Source organism: Branchiostoma floridae, chromosome 10, assembly GCF_000003815.2.
Source record: "Branchiostoma floridae strain S238N-H82 chromosome 10, Bfl_VNyyK, whole genome shotgun sequence".
Classification (NCBI taxonomy): Eukaryota; Metazoa; Chordata; class Leptocardii; order Amphioxiformes; family Branchiostomatidae; genus Branchiostoma; species Branchiostoma floridae.
In genome coordinates, this window is record NC_049988.1 from 19,616,165 (window position 1) to 19,632,055 (window position 15,891).

Here is a 15,891-nt window from a genome sequence, read left to right on the forward strand (position 1 = left end):
GTACTATTTTTAAACCGCCACGCCTGTCCGGAGATCCCAAGGCCGCCGGATGCTTTCCCCTTTATCTAATTAGGTACATATTCTACACTATATATTTCGAGATACGCAAGGAGAGAACTAAATCGAGTTCCTTGATCTTATAGCACCACCAGTACCGTTTGCAGCGCAATGTGAGTACCTGTTTAACTTCACTGCTTTGCTCTGTTTTCTTGTCCAACTCTTACACACAAGTTACAACTTACTGATTTTCATGTCTCTGCCTAGCCTCAACCCAACCTCCTCACGGGGGTACAGATCGTAGACTTATGTAAAATCAGTTTTATTGCAAAGTCATGCACATTGTGCTAATTTCAAGTGAATAAAATTAAACACTAGCGTACCAACATGAAATGATTAAATATGGGTTAACTACACGGGAATGATATACATTCTAACATAATAAAATCAATAGATTGAATGTAGAATACCTTGGCTTCTTTGAAAACGGTTAAAAATGAAGCGTCACTTATTTTCTATGATAGGTTGATTTGATGATCTTAGTAGAAGGAGTATCTTTTGTGGGCTTTTTTAACAATGAAAAACTTGGTGCGATTTCGGACACTCTTTCAAATAGTCTGTTTCTTCCAGCATCGAATCGGGGACATTCACAAATGAAATGTGTTTCGTTTTCCACCGCATGCGTTGTGTTTTAGTCCGACTTGAATTCAACCCGGTGCCCGACCGTGCCCCAAAATACCCCAGGCGCTGCAAGGTGTCTCAAGCGGCCACGTAGGGGGCACTTCCGGGAGTGTTTAAAAAAAAAAAAAACAGACCGTGAACTGCCCGGCAGGGCCCCTTTTTCCAATTGGGACCTAGGCCTGAGCCAGGTGGTCACACAGTCTTCGAATTCTTGTTTAATCTCTTTCATGTTTCATCCCACAGCCTAAAATCCTTGTCAGCATGTTGGCATTAGTCCTCCTTTCCCTGGTAGCCGGGTCCCTGGCCCACAGCAACGGTGCGCCTCACCAGGCCTGCCGAGACGGAGTCCCGAACCACCACCCCGTGGCCGCTATGGCTGGGACCATGCCGTTCACCATTACCGGGGGAGCCTACACACCCGGGCAGCACGTTCATCGTAGGTTGATTTTTGAACTCTCTCTCTCTTTCTTTCTCTCTCTCTCACTCACTCACTCACTCACTCACTCACTCACTCACTCACTCACTCACTCACTCACTCACTCACTCACTCACTCACCCACTCACTCACTCACCCACTCACTCACCCACTCACTTACTCACTCACTCACTCACTCACTAACTCACTCACTACCTCATTCACTCACTCACTCACTCACTCACTAACTCACTCACTCACTCATTCACTCACTCACTCACTCACTCATTCACTCGCTCACTCACTCACTCACTCACTCACTCACTCACTACCTCATTCACTCACTCACTCACTCACTCACTCTCTCACTCACTCACTCACTCACTCACTCACTCACTACCTCATTCACTCACTCACTCACTCACTCACTCACTCACTCACTCACTCACTCGCTATTTCTCAACACTCCTTTTCTCAACACCAATCCCGAGGTCTATTGTCCATGCTTCACCTTTTTTTTTTCATTTTTCAGTTACCATCAGTGGAAACGAGCCCTTCCGTGGGTTCATGATCAAGGCTTCAGAGGGCTCTTTCCAGGTTCGTTAAACTTTCCTAACAGATTCCAATGTTCCTGTGAATGAAATATAATTTCTTTAGCAGATTAAAGACATTGTGATCTTACAAGCCAAGATGATAAAGTAGTTCTAAGTATACACGCGTTATATTGGTGTTATATGAGTGTGGGATCTTTACTACATCTGCAAAGACTACTAGTGATGAAAGATAGTTGTACAGGTTCAACTCCTTCTCGCTTCCTCTTAAGACAGTAATAAAAGTACAAGGCATGCCCAGATCGAGCTTAACTAGTAACTAGTTAACTAGTTATGTAATTTCCGAGCAGGCGAATCCAGTATCGTGTGAGATCGTGTGACGCAATCTTTGAACAGCGGTTTGGGCTCAGGCCGGGACCGCGTGGCACAGTGGTATTGTGTTCGCCTCGTGACCGAGAGGTTGCGGGATCGAATCCGCCTGCCGTGCTGCCGATCTTGTGCCCTTGGGAAAGGCACTTTACACGAACTTTCCTCACTTTACTCAAGTGAAAATCAGTCGTCCCTCGGATAGGACGTTAAATGGAGGTCCCGTGTCTGGGGAGAGCCATACCCCGGGCACGTTAAAGAACCCGCCACATGTGCGATGGTGCGGTGTGAGCGGTTCAAAACCTACAATACCTTGGCCGCACCTGGGGCAATTACTGTCGTATTGAGGTCACCTGAGTGGTGCCGTATGGCAGCTCGCTCCAGACACTTGCGACAGTCGTATTGAAGTCACCTGAGTGGCGCCGAATGGCAGCTCGCTACAGACCCTTGCGATTTAGCCCCGCCTTTTGTAAGCTCCTCGCAATTCAGCCCCTGGCTGCAAAGAGTGAGTAGTCGGCCCACCCAATAAACAAATAAACATAAACAAACAAGAGGTCCCGGGTTCGAAACCTGCCGTGTCGCCGATCTTGTGCCCATGGGTGAGCCTTGGCTATTGTAGAGTGGAATATCGTGGTTATCACCAGGCACAGTAGGGGCATCTTCCCTGGATAGTTTTGAAGAAAACTTTCAGATAGATGTGATGTGCAAAAGTTAGGTGTGGCGGGTCGTTCAGTGTAAGATAACCAGCTGCTGCCGCGCTGTGTGCCTGCGAAGCTGGTGTGTTACGCCGAAGGGCGGTTATACCGGCTATTGAGATACAAATACAGAAGCTGGTGTGTTACGCCGAAGGGCGGTTATACCGGCTATTGAGATACAGATACAGAAGCTGGTGTGTTACGCCGAAGGGCGGTTATACCGGCTATATAGATACAGATACAGAAGCTGGTGTGTTACGCCGAAGGGCGGTTATACCGGCTATATAGATACTGATACAGAAGCTGGTGTGTTACGCCGAAGGGCGGTTATACCGGCTATATAGATACTGATACAGAAGCTGGACTGTTACGCCGAAGGGCGGTTATACCGGCTATATAGATACAGATACAGATACAGATACAGGGGCACTTAACACGACTTTCCTCATTTTGTGTCTCCCAGGCCGGTGCCAACCAGCAAGTCATGGACTGCGACGGCACAGCGGACGCCATCACCCACACTGAAAACACCGACAAGAGCTCCGTCACTGTGACGTACGTGGCACCAGCATCCGCCGCCGGATCCATCGGCCTGAGGTAACCACATAGACCAATCAGCACGAGGGAGTCATCTTTATAGACCCAATCAGCACGAGGAATTTATCTTTATAGACCAATCAGTGCGAGATATAGACTTATAGACCAATCACAGTAGGTAATCACATAGACCAATCAGCGCGAGGTAGTAATACTTACATAGACCAATCTGTCGGTCCAATGATTTTTTGAAAAAATCTGAGAAGCAACAAATAGATTTGGTGTGGCCTAACTGTACATTATTGGCATTATGTTAGAATTATCGTTTTACTTATATCACCCCTGTCATACATAAGGACGACCCCGTACTAGTGTGTATGTTACTAAATGTATTTTCTAGTGGTGCCGTTAAAATAAGCTCTTGGCTTGAGTACGGCGTCACTGTGTAGTATGTACTTTGCATTTTGCGTTTGATACAAATAAATGCACGTTTTTGTCTGTCTGCAGGTTGACTGTCGCTGTAAACCACGATAAGTATTGGAACCCCGAACTCTTCACCCTGAGTCAGACTGCAGGTAAGATCTAGGGGAAAATTTGTCACCTTTCCGAACCGGGGCCCGACCGGGCAGCGCTGGGAAACGAAAAGTATGATATAAAATACAGCAAACTACACAAGACGTAAAGAGAATAGTCGTGGCCATTATTGGTGTATATTTTACGTATAACGTAACATGTCTATTTTTCGTACGTATCATAAAGGTGAACTAGCGTTAATGTTTTGTATAATTGGAACATGGGGTACCACTTGATGTTTACCACCTAAATAGAGAAGCTCTAATACTTCTTTTCTTCTCCACCTTCACCTAATCCAGATGTCATCACCGGTTAAGGTCATAACCTTGCTGACAAACAAGGACATAAAGCTGTACGTGACATAATCGTCCGTAGAAGTGACGTCATCAAAAGCAGCAACTTCCCGTCTGATATGAGATATTAAACTTCATCTGTGCAATCTATTTCTCACTTGAACATCGTTTTTGTGGCCTATTCTCTTCGTTGTCGCTAGGTTGTATACATCGTTACGTTCATATGAGATGTTTGCACTCACGTGATGATGACGTAAGCATTTTCCGCCATGTTGGATGATTAAACCTGATGGACCTTGCCAGCTAAATTTAAAGTAGCATATGTAAATGTTATAATTTCTTTTTCAAACTTTTGAAGCTTATGTATGAAATGTTGGTGCATACATGAATGAATGAATAAGTGAGTGAGTGAATGAGTGAGTGAGTGAGTGAGTGAGTGAGTGAGTGAGTGAGTGAGTGAGTGAGTGAGTGAGTGAGTGAGTGAGTGAGTGAGTGAGTGAGTGAATGAATGAATCCCGGTGTGAGTGGATCAAATCTTAAATACAAGTCTGGGCGCTATTACTGGCTGAGTAGCGACCTTCGGGAGCGGACCAAAGCGAACAAGGCTCCAGGCTAACAGTCCCGTGTTAGCCAGGTTGCAGTATGTAGTAAAGTGAATTCATTCCTAAAGCTACCGACATCTTCACATTGCCGTCATCCCTCAGCAAGACATCTGGAACCGCATAGTTTTGAACTTTTATTCAGCCTGTCGGCCAGTCCTGTGCATGTGTTAGTCAGATTGTATTTTCTGTACATCGCAAAACTGCTGTGTCATAAGCATGCATCATATGCATGGTTCTGAGGGGGAAACAAACTTTGCCTGCTTGTGTACATTTACGTAACCGCGCCTTCACGTGTTAGCCAGCATCAGTATCCCTGACCTACTTGTAGGCTGTATATACAGTACTACGTAGAACGCAAAGTCCGAATCTAAAGTAGGTCTCCAGCTCGGACCTTTAGGTTGAGCAAACTGAGATGTCCTCGCCAGTATCAGTAGTATGGGAACGGGCCCTTCTGTCGCGTTGCGTCATGTAGGGGCCGTCGACATATTGTCTCGAAATCATCGCGCATGATTCTTCCGTCACGTTATAATTATCTCCATGTAAAGGATAAAACTGCCATCCGCAGAATGAGGAGTTCAATAAAATGATAAATATGGTAAGAACGTGGTGAGGTGTGTTACTCTTTCGAGTGACACTGGATACGTACAAGGAAGTCTCGCCACGATAAATAAGCTTAAGCTTGTAGCGACCCAATGGACCAATCCCAAAACCCCGTCCCCTGTTCTATCATAGTTCTATTTCAAATACCTCCGTCAAAAATAGCCATTTCTGTCCAATGGGGCAGTTTTGACGGAGGTGTTCGAAATAGAATAGGGGGTTCTATCTGTTTGATATGGCGTTCGACAGGATCGGTCCATCATCCTAGAGGTGGTATCTCACTGCACTTGGAGTCACCGGTTCGGTACAGCAAGGCTCGTTCACTACGGCACTGTTGTGTTATTTTCTCCGTTTTGTTGATAATTTAGATATTGCGTATTACGTAAAAGTATGACTAAGAAGACAGCAAAATACACAAAACGCTAAAAATTGTTCGTTCTTTATCTCTGAAATTCGTTGGGTAATCTTTCGAACCCCGCAGTGCCGCACCGGTGCCCCAAGTGCAGTGAGATACCACCTTAACTTAGCACAGTGGACACTTAAGCAAACTATGCTGAGACAGCTTCTCTAGTAACATCAGTAAAACATCATTGATCCGAGACGGTGGACGGTATAGACTTCTTAGCACGTGTTTGGCCCTTTGCCCCCCAAACGTTACAAACCCGTAATAATATGACTCCCAAATATTCAGGTCACTCACACTGGGGAGGGCAAAAAATCTGGTAGGAAATTAGGTGTGGGGGACGATACCAACTTCCAATAACCTTTGACCCGTCACCGACACCATGCGTCCTTAAGGTCAAGCATCACAAACAATACTGCCATTCACCTTGAAGAAGGAATTTCAAAATGCCTGGTAGGAAATCAGGGACGAGGGACAACATCAGCTTCCAACGGCCTTTGACCCATTGGTTACGTCATACGTTCAATAAGGTCATGCGACCAAAAAATTCGGGCAACCCATTCCTGAGACGGCAAGATATCTGGTGGCAAATTCGCTACGGGGAATGATGGCGCCAGCTTCCAGTGACCTTTAACCTGTTCGTCACGCCATACGTCCATTTAAAGGTCACGCGTCAAAAACATTCGGGTCACTCATTCTAGAGACGGGAAGGGGGATGATACCAACTTCCAATGACCTTTGACCTATTGCCCTTGCCATTCGTCCGTAAGGTCAGTTTCCCGAGCATTCGGGTGGCTCCGGTCCACTGTGAAGAAGACAGGAGGTCGGGTAGAATCCCTGGTTAGTCTACTCGAAGGAAAAAGTTTCCAAACGATGCTCGCCTTTGTCGCCCTGTTCGCCCCGCTGCTCGCCGTGGCGCGCGGGTTCGGTAGCGGGGCGCCCACCATGGCGTGTACGGCGATGACTCCGCAGCACTCCCCGCACGGCTGGCAGACTGTTCCCGCTCCCTTCCGGATCACCACGGACTCGCACACCTACACACCCGGATCGCCGATCAGAGGTGAGGCCTTTGAAAGACTACGTAAGAGTAAACGTCTACCTTAGAAATGCAGGAATCTTCAGAGAACATATACACATATGGTGAACAAAGGACCATCAGTTAAAGAGTGGTAACCTTTATTGTGCGTCTTTACCCTACCGAATTAAGTACGGGTCACAACAAAGATAAAACGTGTGAAATTATTAATATTATAGATCTATTCTGGCATAGAAGTTCGGCTTCCTCTTGTTCTTGGTATAGCGTAAAAACATAAGTTTGCAAGGGTTCAGAAGTTGGCTTGTCAAAACGCATGGGGAATATAATTTTTTTCAGTGCTACTTATTTCAATCCTTAACAACATATTACAATTAACGACGAAGTGAACTTAATCTTCCACTGAGTTTGAGGCACAAAATTGACAAATTCTTAGTCTGATAATAAATGGTGATTATGGACTGATCACACGTATTTCTTGACACTAAGCCTGATACGTGCTCAAACCGATTGGAGCCCATCTTTCTTTAGTGTGGTTGCTGCACCAATCTTTGTAAAGTAACGAAGCTGTGCTTTTAGTGACCATCAGCGGTTCAAAGGTTTTATGCTGCAGGCCCGAAGCCCGTACTAAGTCTGATCCGTACTCAAACGGAGCTCTGTAGTTAATTACCAGGTGCACTTGAGTGTGGTTGCAGTAGATTAAAACCATTTTAGTCTTAATGCGTTTTTGTTTGCAGTGACCATCAGCGGGCCAAGCGGGTTCAAAGGTTTCATGCTGCAGGCCCGCAGTCCGTTCGCCACCGGTACCAACCCTGTGGGCGCTGTTGGCGTTTTTCAGGTACGGCTCGTCCCGATAAGTCCTACATTTAACATTGACTCTAGGATATAAATAATGATGATAAAAAGATTATCTCCGACGGCTAATTACAAACAAAGTAAAACAGTGCTAAAGAGAATTGTAAAGGAAAATGATATACATGTACTATATAGATGAATTGAAATGGCATCTATTCTAAATCTATTTCAACTTAAACTTTTTGAAGGGTTCGATTTTTTTAATCCGTATGAATGCGCAGTGAGATGAATTGCCAAATCGTTATAGATAGACGGGACTAACGACTGAAGTAGGAATATTGCTTTTGTTGGTCAGCAGGGGTTGAAAACTTAAAAAAAAAAATTAATCTCTGGAATAATAAAATTCTAATAGATAAATCTATAACAATGGATATGTAGTATTTAGTATACAGATATCTATAGCTATTTCCGCCAATTCATCAACCAACCGACCAATCTATCAATAATGGATCAATTAATTGATTAATCAATCAATCAATCAATCGAACTATCTCTCCCCAGGACCTGCCGGCGAGCGCTAGGACAGAGAGCTGTTTCTCTACTGGTGACACCGCCACGCACGTCACCGGACATGACGTCAAGGATAGCGTCACGGTCACGTGGGTCCCGCCAGCCAATCTGCACGGGCCTGTGGCACTGACGTAAGGAGTGTATATATTATGTATAATTCAATTTTGACTATCTATTAGCTAGAATTACAATGTGGTGAAAGGACATATGACTCGGATAATAGGTCAGATATCTCAGGTAGCTTGTAACGCCCCCGTCTCTGTTTACGTCATCTATAGTAATGACTTCGAACAGCATTCCCATAATGACTTCTGACAACAATGTGGCCTTTTACGTTAACCTACATCTATAGATTCCTGTTGCCCTATCATGAAAACAACAACACAACATGAAATGAAATGAATATATTTAAAATTCAAATAAGGAATAACATACATGTACACCTATAGGAAATGGTGCTAACATCTTTTTTTAATCACCAGGGCCACGATAGTTGCGCAGTTTTCTACCTTCTGGGTCGGTGTCACCGCTACTGTGCACCAAGGAGCCAATCGTATGTCCCGTTATATCATTTACCATCTAAGATACTTCTATCCTGGATTTTGATTGGTTCTAAAACTACTCGCACTCACTGTATGGTGTATCCAAAATTTAATTGGTCAGTTTGATGCTTTCTGTTACTCCCCAAGCAGATTTTAGACCCTGGCTGTTTTTTTTTTCTGAAGTCTTAATGTGGTCGGTAGACAACAAGATTTCAGTACAAAATAGAAAGCCCGATAAAAACGCCTAACAAACGTTAAAAACAGCTGGAGCCTAACCTCTGCTTGGGGAGAAGCTTTCTGTGGGTATAGGTCGCTATACTTAACGTTACTCATACAGGTAAACTCAGTTTAATGGGTGAACCATTCATCGATGTCCGGGCTTCCGCTCAGATCTGGTTAATTTGTTAGTTTGGCTTATTAATATTTATATTGGGGGACCGTTATGTAAGTTAGTATCAGGGGTCGTTCCAATGTTTTTTACAAGTAAGTAACACATTTAAGCAATATACTTGGGGCACCAGGGGGTATCTCACTGCACTTGTGGCACCGGTGCGGAGCAAGAGCAGTAAGATATCACCTTACGTACACTGGCTTTAGGGAGACTTCTTATTTCTGTTTATTGTGATTGAAGGTAGTTAATCTTCTTTTTAAATTTTTTTTTTTCTTTTCCAGATTTGATCACTGGCTGAGCCGGAGTAGAACTAGTGATTTGATTTTCTACAGCGCAGCGTGGAACTTGAAAACAATTATTATTAAAAATCATCGGCGAGAACATGAATTAACCGACTCTGTACGACCTCATTTATGTCTTTAACAGTTACTTGTATTAAGCAAGCAAATAATACATGTAAACAAAGAGCTTCCGACCATCTATGTATATGTATCCTGGTGTCGATTATGCTTTACCGAGAATGCACCGACTCAGCATGGCTAGTGTTATGTTAGATTTTAGTGCTCTGGCAACGAATTTGGACTATGACGAACGATTGCGTTCTGTAGCTATATGCAGTCTCTCCCTTGTTAACGCAAAAGTGCACAGAATATCATTATAGAAATTGCTAAACTTTCTTTCCAATACTGAAATCAATATAGGGACTCTTGTTCACAGAATCAAGAAAGTTTAGCAATTTCTATAATGTAACATCTATTATCATAATACCGGTACGTTTACGACGATTTCTCCAGCCATACTGATTTGACAAATTGTCAACGCATCATTTTCTCCATTTACATGTTGCTGTTATAGGTTACCCTTGCCACTTCTTCTGTGTAACTTTTCTGCCACTCTTGTCCTGCTAAAAGCGTAATATTGTAATTGTAACACGCCGCGGAATTACACGGCGAACGGGCGCGTGGTTGGGAGGGGGTACAAAATACCGGTAGGAAGAAACACGGCACAATTAACTGCCGCTATGTACCACGGCACGAAAAACGGAATTTAAGCATGCTTAAATGATGCTTAACGTTGACGTATTTTCCTTCTTTACGGATCTATACATCTCTTATACGAGTACGTAAAGATTGGCGTTACGTAGTCTTTACGTAGGCACTAATAGGTCCGTATTTTCCGGTTTTTTAAGTTGCCTTTCGGCAGCTTAAAGTTGTTGTAAATAATTACTAAAACTCATTTAAATTGCATTTAAATGTTACGTTTATAAAACTTTAAGCATTGTTACGGCTTATTTACGTGTACGTAAAGATGATCATTAGGTGGCTTATAGGTGCGGATAGATCCGTATTTTCCGGTTTTTTAAGTTGCCTTTCAGCAACTTAAAGATGTTGTAAATGTTTATCAAAACTCATTTAAATTGCAATTAAATATTACGTTTCATAAAACTTTAAACATCGTTACGGCTCATTTACGTGTGCGTAAAGATGATCATTAGGTGCTTATAGATCCGTATTTTCCGTTTTTTTAAGTTGTCTTTCAGTAGCTTAAATATTTCGTAAATGATTATTAAAACGCCCTTAATACATGTTTAAAGTTCACGTTTATTTCTTCTGAAGCCTTTATACTTGTCATATACGTGTGCATTAAGATGTTTATACTTTGTGTATTGGTGCCCTTTTAGCAGCTTAAAGTTGTCATAAACACTTATTAAAACACCCTCAATACATGTTTAAAGTTCACGTTTATTTCCTCTTAAGTCTTTTTACGTCTCATATACGTGTGCATTAAGATGTTTATAAGATGTGTATTGTTGCCCTTTTAGCAGCTTAAAGTTGTCATAAACACTTATAAAAACACCCTTAAGACAAGTTCCCTTTTATCTTCTCTGAAGCCTCTTTACGTCTCATATACATGCGCATTAAGAGGATTTTAATGTGCCTATATTTGTCCTTTTAGCAGCTAAAAGTTGTCATAAATACGTACTAAAACACCCTTAAGACATGTTTAAAGTTCCCTTTCTACGTCTCATATACGTGTGCATTAAGGTGATTATAAGGTGTGGATAAGTGTCATTTTAGCGGGATAAAGTTATAATCATAAGCACGTTTTAAAGCAAGAAAATACAATGGATGAAACTTTGAAATTTTATTGAATTACGAGAAAACATTACATGGAAAAGTAAAAAAAAAAACCTACAGCCTACTAGGTATTTGTGGCCTATCATTCTGATGTAGTCGGCAGTTGAAGCAATCACAACGGCTGTGCAATTCCGTGCAGTATCCAAGTCCACAGTCCCATTTCCAGTGTCGGGCGAAGAGTCACGGCGTAAGTTAAAAAGAGCACACAGTTCCATCTGGTCACCACAGGAATAAGAATCCGGTAAGATCTAGAGTAGTGGCCGATATGACTCGTGTTGTTGGATGGTCTTGGACTCTTGGATTATTTGGACGCGAAACATGTTCAGCTTGCAGTCTCGGCTTCTATTAATCCGGATGGTACAAAGGTCGTGATTTCCCATTCTGTGTCGATTTCCAACAACATCAACTTGTACAGAATGATAGCCACCTACTATCTTTGCGTCAAATTCCGTCACCGGGGGTCCTAGGCGGTAATAGCAGTGTCACGGCCACAACTTGCGGGTTAGAACAGGTCCAACCTTTCTTCAATACTTCTTTTCAAATAAGCGCCTGGAAAATAACCGCTCCTTGTGGTATGGTAAATTTGAACCCCCCACTCTTTTCTGCCATTGGATACATCCTATCACATGACACAGCCGCTGTGTTTGCATAGTATGCCGGCCACAGACGGAGGTGCGCCCCATGCGGAATACGCGTACGAATTAACGCTGAATAAATTTACATCTAGCCTGCCCACGCATATCACAATAACCAAAACAAACACGGGAAGACACTGCCTGTGTGTCCAGCCTGTTCTTTCTTGACGCTTGCTTGTAGATAAAGAAATCATTCGCACATTTACTTGTAGTAAGAAATGCTCGCCGTTTAATAGTAAGAAAAATATCATGGTTAAACACCACTCACTACACAAAAGTATAAGCTAAACCAAGGAGCTTTTAACGGGGGAGGTCTCACCGTGTTCGCTTAAAAGTGCGCGGATTCAAAGATTAAATATGTTGTATGTTAAACAGAAAAACGCAACATTTCATATACGTTTTGGCAGCATATAAGCTAAACGGGGGAGGTCTCCCCGTGTTCGCTTAAACTGCGCAGATTCAAAGATTAAACATGTCGTATGTTCAACAGAAATACGCAACATTTCATGTACAGTTTTGGCAACATATAAGCTAAACGGGGGAGGTCTCCCATAGTTCGCTTAAACTGCGCGGATTCAAAGATTAAACATGTCGTATGTTCAACAGAAATACGCAACATTTCATATACGTTTTGACAACATATAAGCTAAACGGGGGAGGATCTCCCCTAGTTCGCGTAAACTGCGCGGATTCAAAGATTAAACATGTCGTATTTTCAACAGAAATACGCAAAATTTTATATACATTTTGGCAACATATAAGCTAAACGGGGGAGGTCTCCCCGTGTTCGCTTAAAAGTGCACGGATTCAAAAATTAAAAATGTCGTATGTTCAACAGAAATACCCAACATTTTATATACGTCTTGACAACATATAAGCTAAACAGGGGAGGTCTCCCCGTGTTCGTTTAAACTGCGCGGATTCAAAGATTAAACATGTCGTATGTTCAACAGAAATACGCAACATTTCATGTACGTTTTGGCAACATATAAGTTAAACGGGGGAGGTCTCCCCTAGTTCGCTTGAACTGCGCGGATTCAAAGATTAAACATGCCGTATGTTCAACAGAAATACGCAACATTTCATATACGTTTTGGCAACATATAAGCTAAACGGGGGAGGTCTTCCCTAGTTCGCTTAAACTGCGCGGATTCAAAGATTAAACATGTCGTATGTTGAACAGAAATACGCAAAATTTTATATACGTTTTGGCAACATATAAGCTAAACGGGGGAGGTCTCCCCGTGTTCGCTTAAAAGTGCACGGATTCAAAGATTAAACATGTCGTACGTTCAGAAGAAATACCCAACATTTCATGTACGTCTTGACAACATATAAGCTAAACGGGGGAGGTCTCCCCTAGTTCGCTTAAACTGCGCGGATTCAAAGATTAAACATGTCGTATGTTTAACAGAAATACGCAAAATTTCATGTACGTTTTGGCAACATATAAGCTAAACGGGGGAGGTCTCCCCTTGTTTGCTTAAACTGAGCGGATTCAAAGATTAAACATGTCGTGTGTTTTACAGTAATACGCAACATTTTATATACGTTTTGGCAACATAAGCTAAACGGAGGAGGTCTCCCCATGTTCACTTAAACTGCCTTGATTCAAAGATTAAACATGTCGTATGTTTAACAGAAATACGCAACATTTCATATACCTCTTGGCAACATATAAGCTAAACGGGGGAAGCCCCTCTTCTTTGCGTAAACGGCGGTTTGAAATAGATTACAGATGCCGTATATTCAACAGAAAAACGCAGCATTTCATGTAACGTAAGGGAGCGCATATAAGCTAAGCGTAAGAGGTATTCCCTGTTCGAATCAAAAATTGCGCACAGAAAGATCGAATACGTCATATGCTTTCGGAACAAACAACATAGAAGAATATTGTATTTGACTTTTCTGAGGTATTAACATAACATTTTGTCCCGGAAAACGCAATTGTCAGTTTTGACAGTAAATCTTGCCACTGTTTTAAAACAGATGACGCAATGCTTTATCAAACGCCAGACAAAGGCTTATTATATTTGACATAGCCGAGGTAAGTTTGGTAAACAGATCTAGAGAAACGGTATTTGAAATATTACCACAGTGGTAAAACAGTAAAACGGATTATTTTTTATAACTTTTTGAGGCATTTAAGTTGTCTTTTCGGCATACTAAAATACATGTAAAATTCACGTAAAGAAACACGACAGATTAAGTTACATTTACAAACTCTGAAATCTTACGTAAAGGCCAGATGTAAGTTTCCGATGCCTTTAATAGATCTTAAAATCTTCTGAAATATTTCTCCGCCTTTAAGGTTTTTATACGTATCTCTGAAACTTTGCTTAAATAGTTGTTTTCGTGCTGTGTAATTTATACATCCTCTGATGTTCCTTCCTTTTCTGTCAGTAAATGCATAAAACATAAACCTGCATGAGCATACAAAATGTCATGAGAAAACGGACGTATACTGTCAAGAATTTTCATTTAACTTCTGTCCGTCACAACCGCTATGACGTAACACTTCACTGCTAGCGTAGATATAAAAATGGCGGGAAAATGGCTGCGTACGTTCAATTTTGCCCATTCAGTCGTAGATCCGGGCTATTATGCAACGGTTCTTCACACTTTTACTGAGTTGTAGGTCACCAACAGAAATTCAAGATTGTTGTTGAATCATGTTCGTCTTGTGCCGTGAGCATGTGTAATTATGATCTATATAAATTTGGCAATGAATGTGACAGTGTGTTCGTCCCACGACGAGCTGCCTACCCCGAAATTAAAAAAAACAGTATACTGAAAACTTTTGGCCTTGTTGTCTTCGAATGCATTGTTATCGATGCTTTGTAAATGATGTATTGGACACCTAGATGTCTGAAGTGTGCACAGCTCAGAAATAACTATTGTTGCATGTGTAGATCTCTTTAAGTTCCAGTATTTTTAATCTACCGGTATAAGTCTTACTACCGGTATTATGCCAATGCATGTTATCCTACCAACACAGATGAACTTTCATGCTATGCACAGAATATCTTTGAATTGGAAAGCTAACCTCGCTTGGTCCTGAAAAATCACGCACGTATTCATATGCAACGATATATAACGTTACACCAAATGGGAAAAACGCCCAATCCAACATCTGCTTTGAAATTGGCTACATGTCGTTCTTCATAATTCCGCCATGCTGCGCTTCAACAGGGTATAACTACGTCCCTTCCTAACCTCTGCTTGAAACGACTTAACGGTGCACATAAACGGGGTCCACCCCAACATCTGCTGCGAGATTACTCGTCTGGGTGTCGTTCTTCATAATTCCGCAAGACTGCGCTACTTCACTGCACACCTCCACATGGACATCTCTTTCTAACCTCTGCTTGGAGACGGCACAGTGCATTTCGCCATGCAGGGCACAACCCAACATCTGCTAGAAGATTACTCACCTGGGTGTCATTCGTCATAATTCCGCTAAGCGGCGTTGCTGCACGGTGCACCTCCCATGCCCTCTGACCTGGGCGTGAGGTGTGTCGATCGAACCAGTCACCGTGTCAGCTAATCTGACAGCCGGCTTTTGTTGTTTTCCCGGATAAAATTGTAGGGTTAGGCTTCGTGGAACGGCATCGTACCATCCGGAAGTGTTACTCATGTATCGCACCATCCCAGTACATGTCTAAAACAGGAAGAAGCGGTTTTATATAGACCAAGAATCGCCAAGGAAGCGGCCCAACTCCAAGAGATCGCGTCGCGTCCTATCGGACGGTTTATCAGAATTCCTTGGCACTTGAGGGACGATCTTGGCCGAGAAAAATGTGCGGGTTTCCGAAGAATCTGGTGTACGTGTTTGTGGACCTGGTCTGCGTGCTGATAGGTGAGTTATCTTGGGGTAAAAGTGAACGTTTGTGTACGTTTTGTCTGATCTGGGAATTCGGGACGTTTCTTGACAGATAACGGGACATTCTGCTGGTGGTGGCACCGATCAGTGGTGAGCTTAAGGGAGGGGGGGGGGGGGTCATGTTGGTTGTATTTTCTTTATTTATCTCTTGAAGTGTCAGCGGTGCTTAATCTAGCTTCGATATTTTAAGTTCT

The 15,891-nt window shown here is 42.6% G+C and overlaps 3 protein-coding genes and 1 long non-coding RNA gene across 6 annotated transcripts in view; all 4 read left to right on the plus strand.

Moving 5' to 3' along the window:
- Positions 1-906: 906 nt before the first annotated feature.
- On the plus strand, positions 907-4,258 carry LOC118424641 (putative defense protein Hdd11). Its single transcript, XM_035833297.1, has 5 exons — positions 907-1,114; positions 1,626-1,690; positions 3,169-3,302; positions 3,750-3,817; positions 4,115-4,258. Exons 1-5 carry the CDS (start codon positions 940-942, stop codon positions 4,129-4,131), a joined length of 459 nt encoding a protein of 152 aa, XP_035689190.1. The 5' UTR covers positions 907-939; the 3' UTR covers positions 4,132-4,258.
- A 2,210-nt stretch (positions 4,259-6,468) lies between these two features.
- On the plus strand, positions 6,469-7,866 carry LOC118425071 (putative defense protein Hdd11). The gene is made up of 3 exons (XM_035833890.1): positions 6,469-6,770; positions 7,481-7,581; positions 7,846-7,866. The coding sequence occupies exons 1-3, from the start codon at positions 6,584-6,586 to the stop codon at positions 7,864-7,866; spliced, it is 309 nt and encodes a 102-aa protein (XP_035689783.1). The 5' UTR covers positions 6,469-6,583.
- A 236-nt stretch (positions 7,867-8,102) lies between these two features.
- LOC118424710 lies at positions 8,103-9,428 on the plus strand. The gene is made up of 3 exons (XR_004832234.1): positions 8,103-8,239; positions 8,591-8,661; positions 9,323-9,428. It is a non-coding gene; the product is annotated as an uncharacterized LOC118424710 (long non-coding RNA).
- Positions 9,429-15,293: 5,865 nt separating this feature from the next.
- LOC118424673 (phospholipid phosphatase 1-like) overlaps positions 15,294-15,891 on the plus strand; it is an 11,380-nt gene continuing 10,782 nt past the window's right edge. For 2 of the 3 annotated variants that reach the window (XR_004832229.1, XR_004832230.1), the window contains exon 1: positions 15,295-15,673. Coding sequence is in view for 1 of the 3 variants with exons in the window: in XM_035833331.1 (XP_035689224.1) it covers positions 15,613-15,673 (61 nt within the window). In the remaining 2 variants the exon portion in view is untranslated. Of the gene's footprint in view, positions 15,674-15,891 lie in introns of all 3 variants that reach the window. The other variant, XM_035833331.1, reaches the window with a different exon arrangement.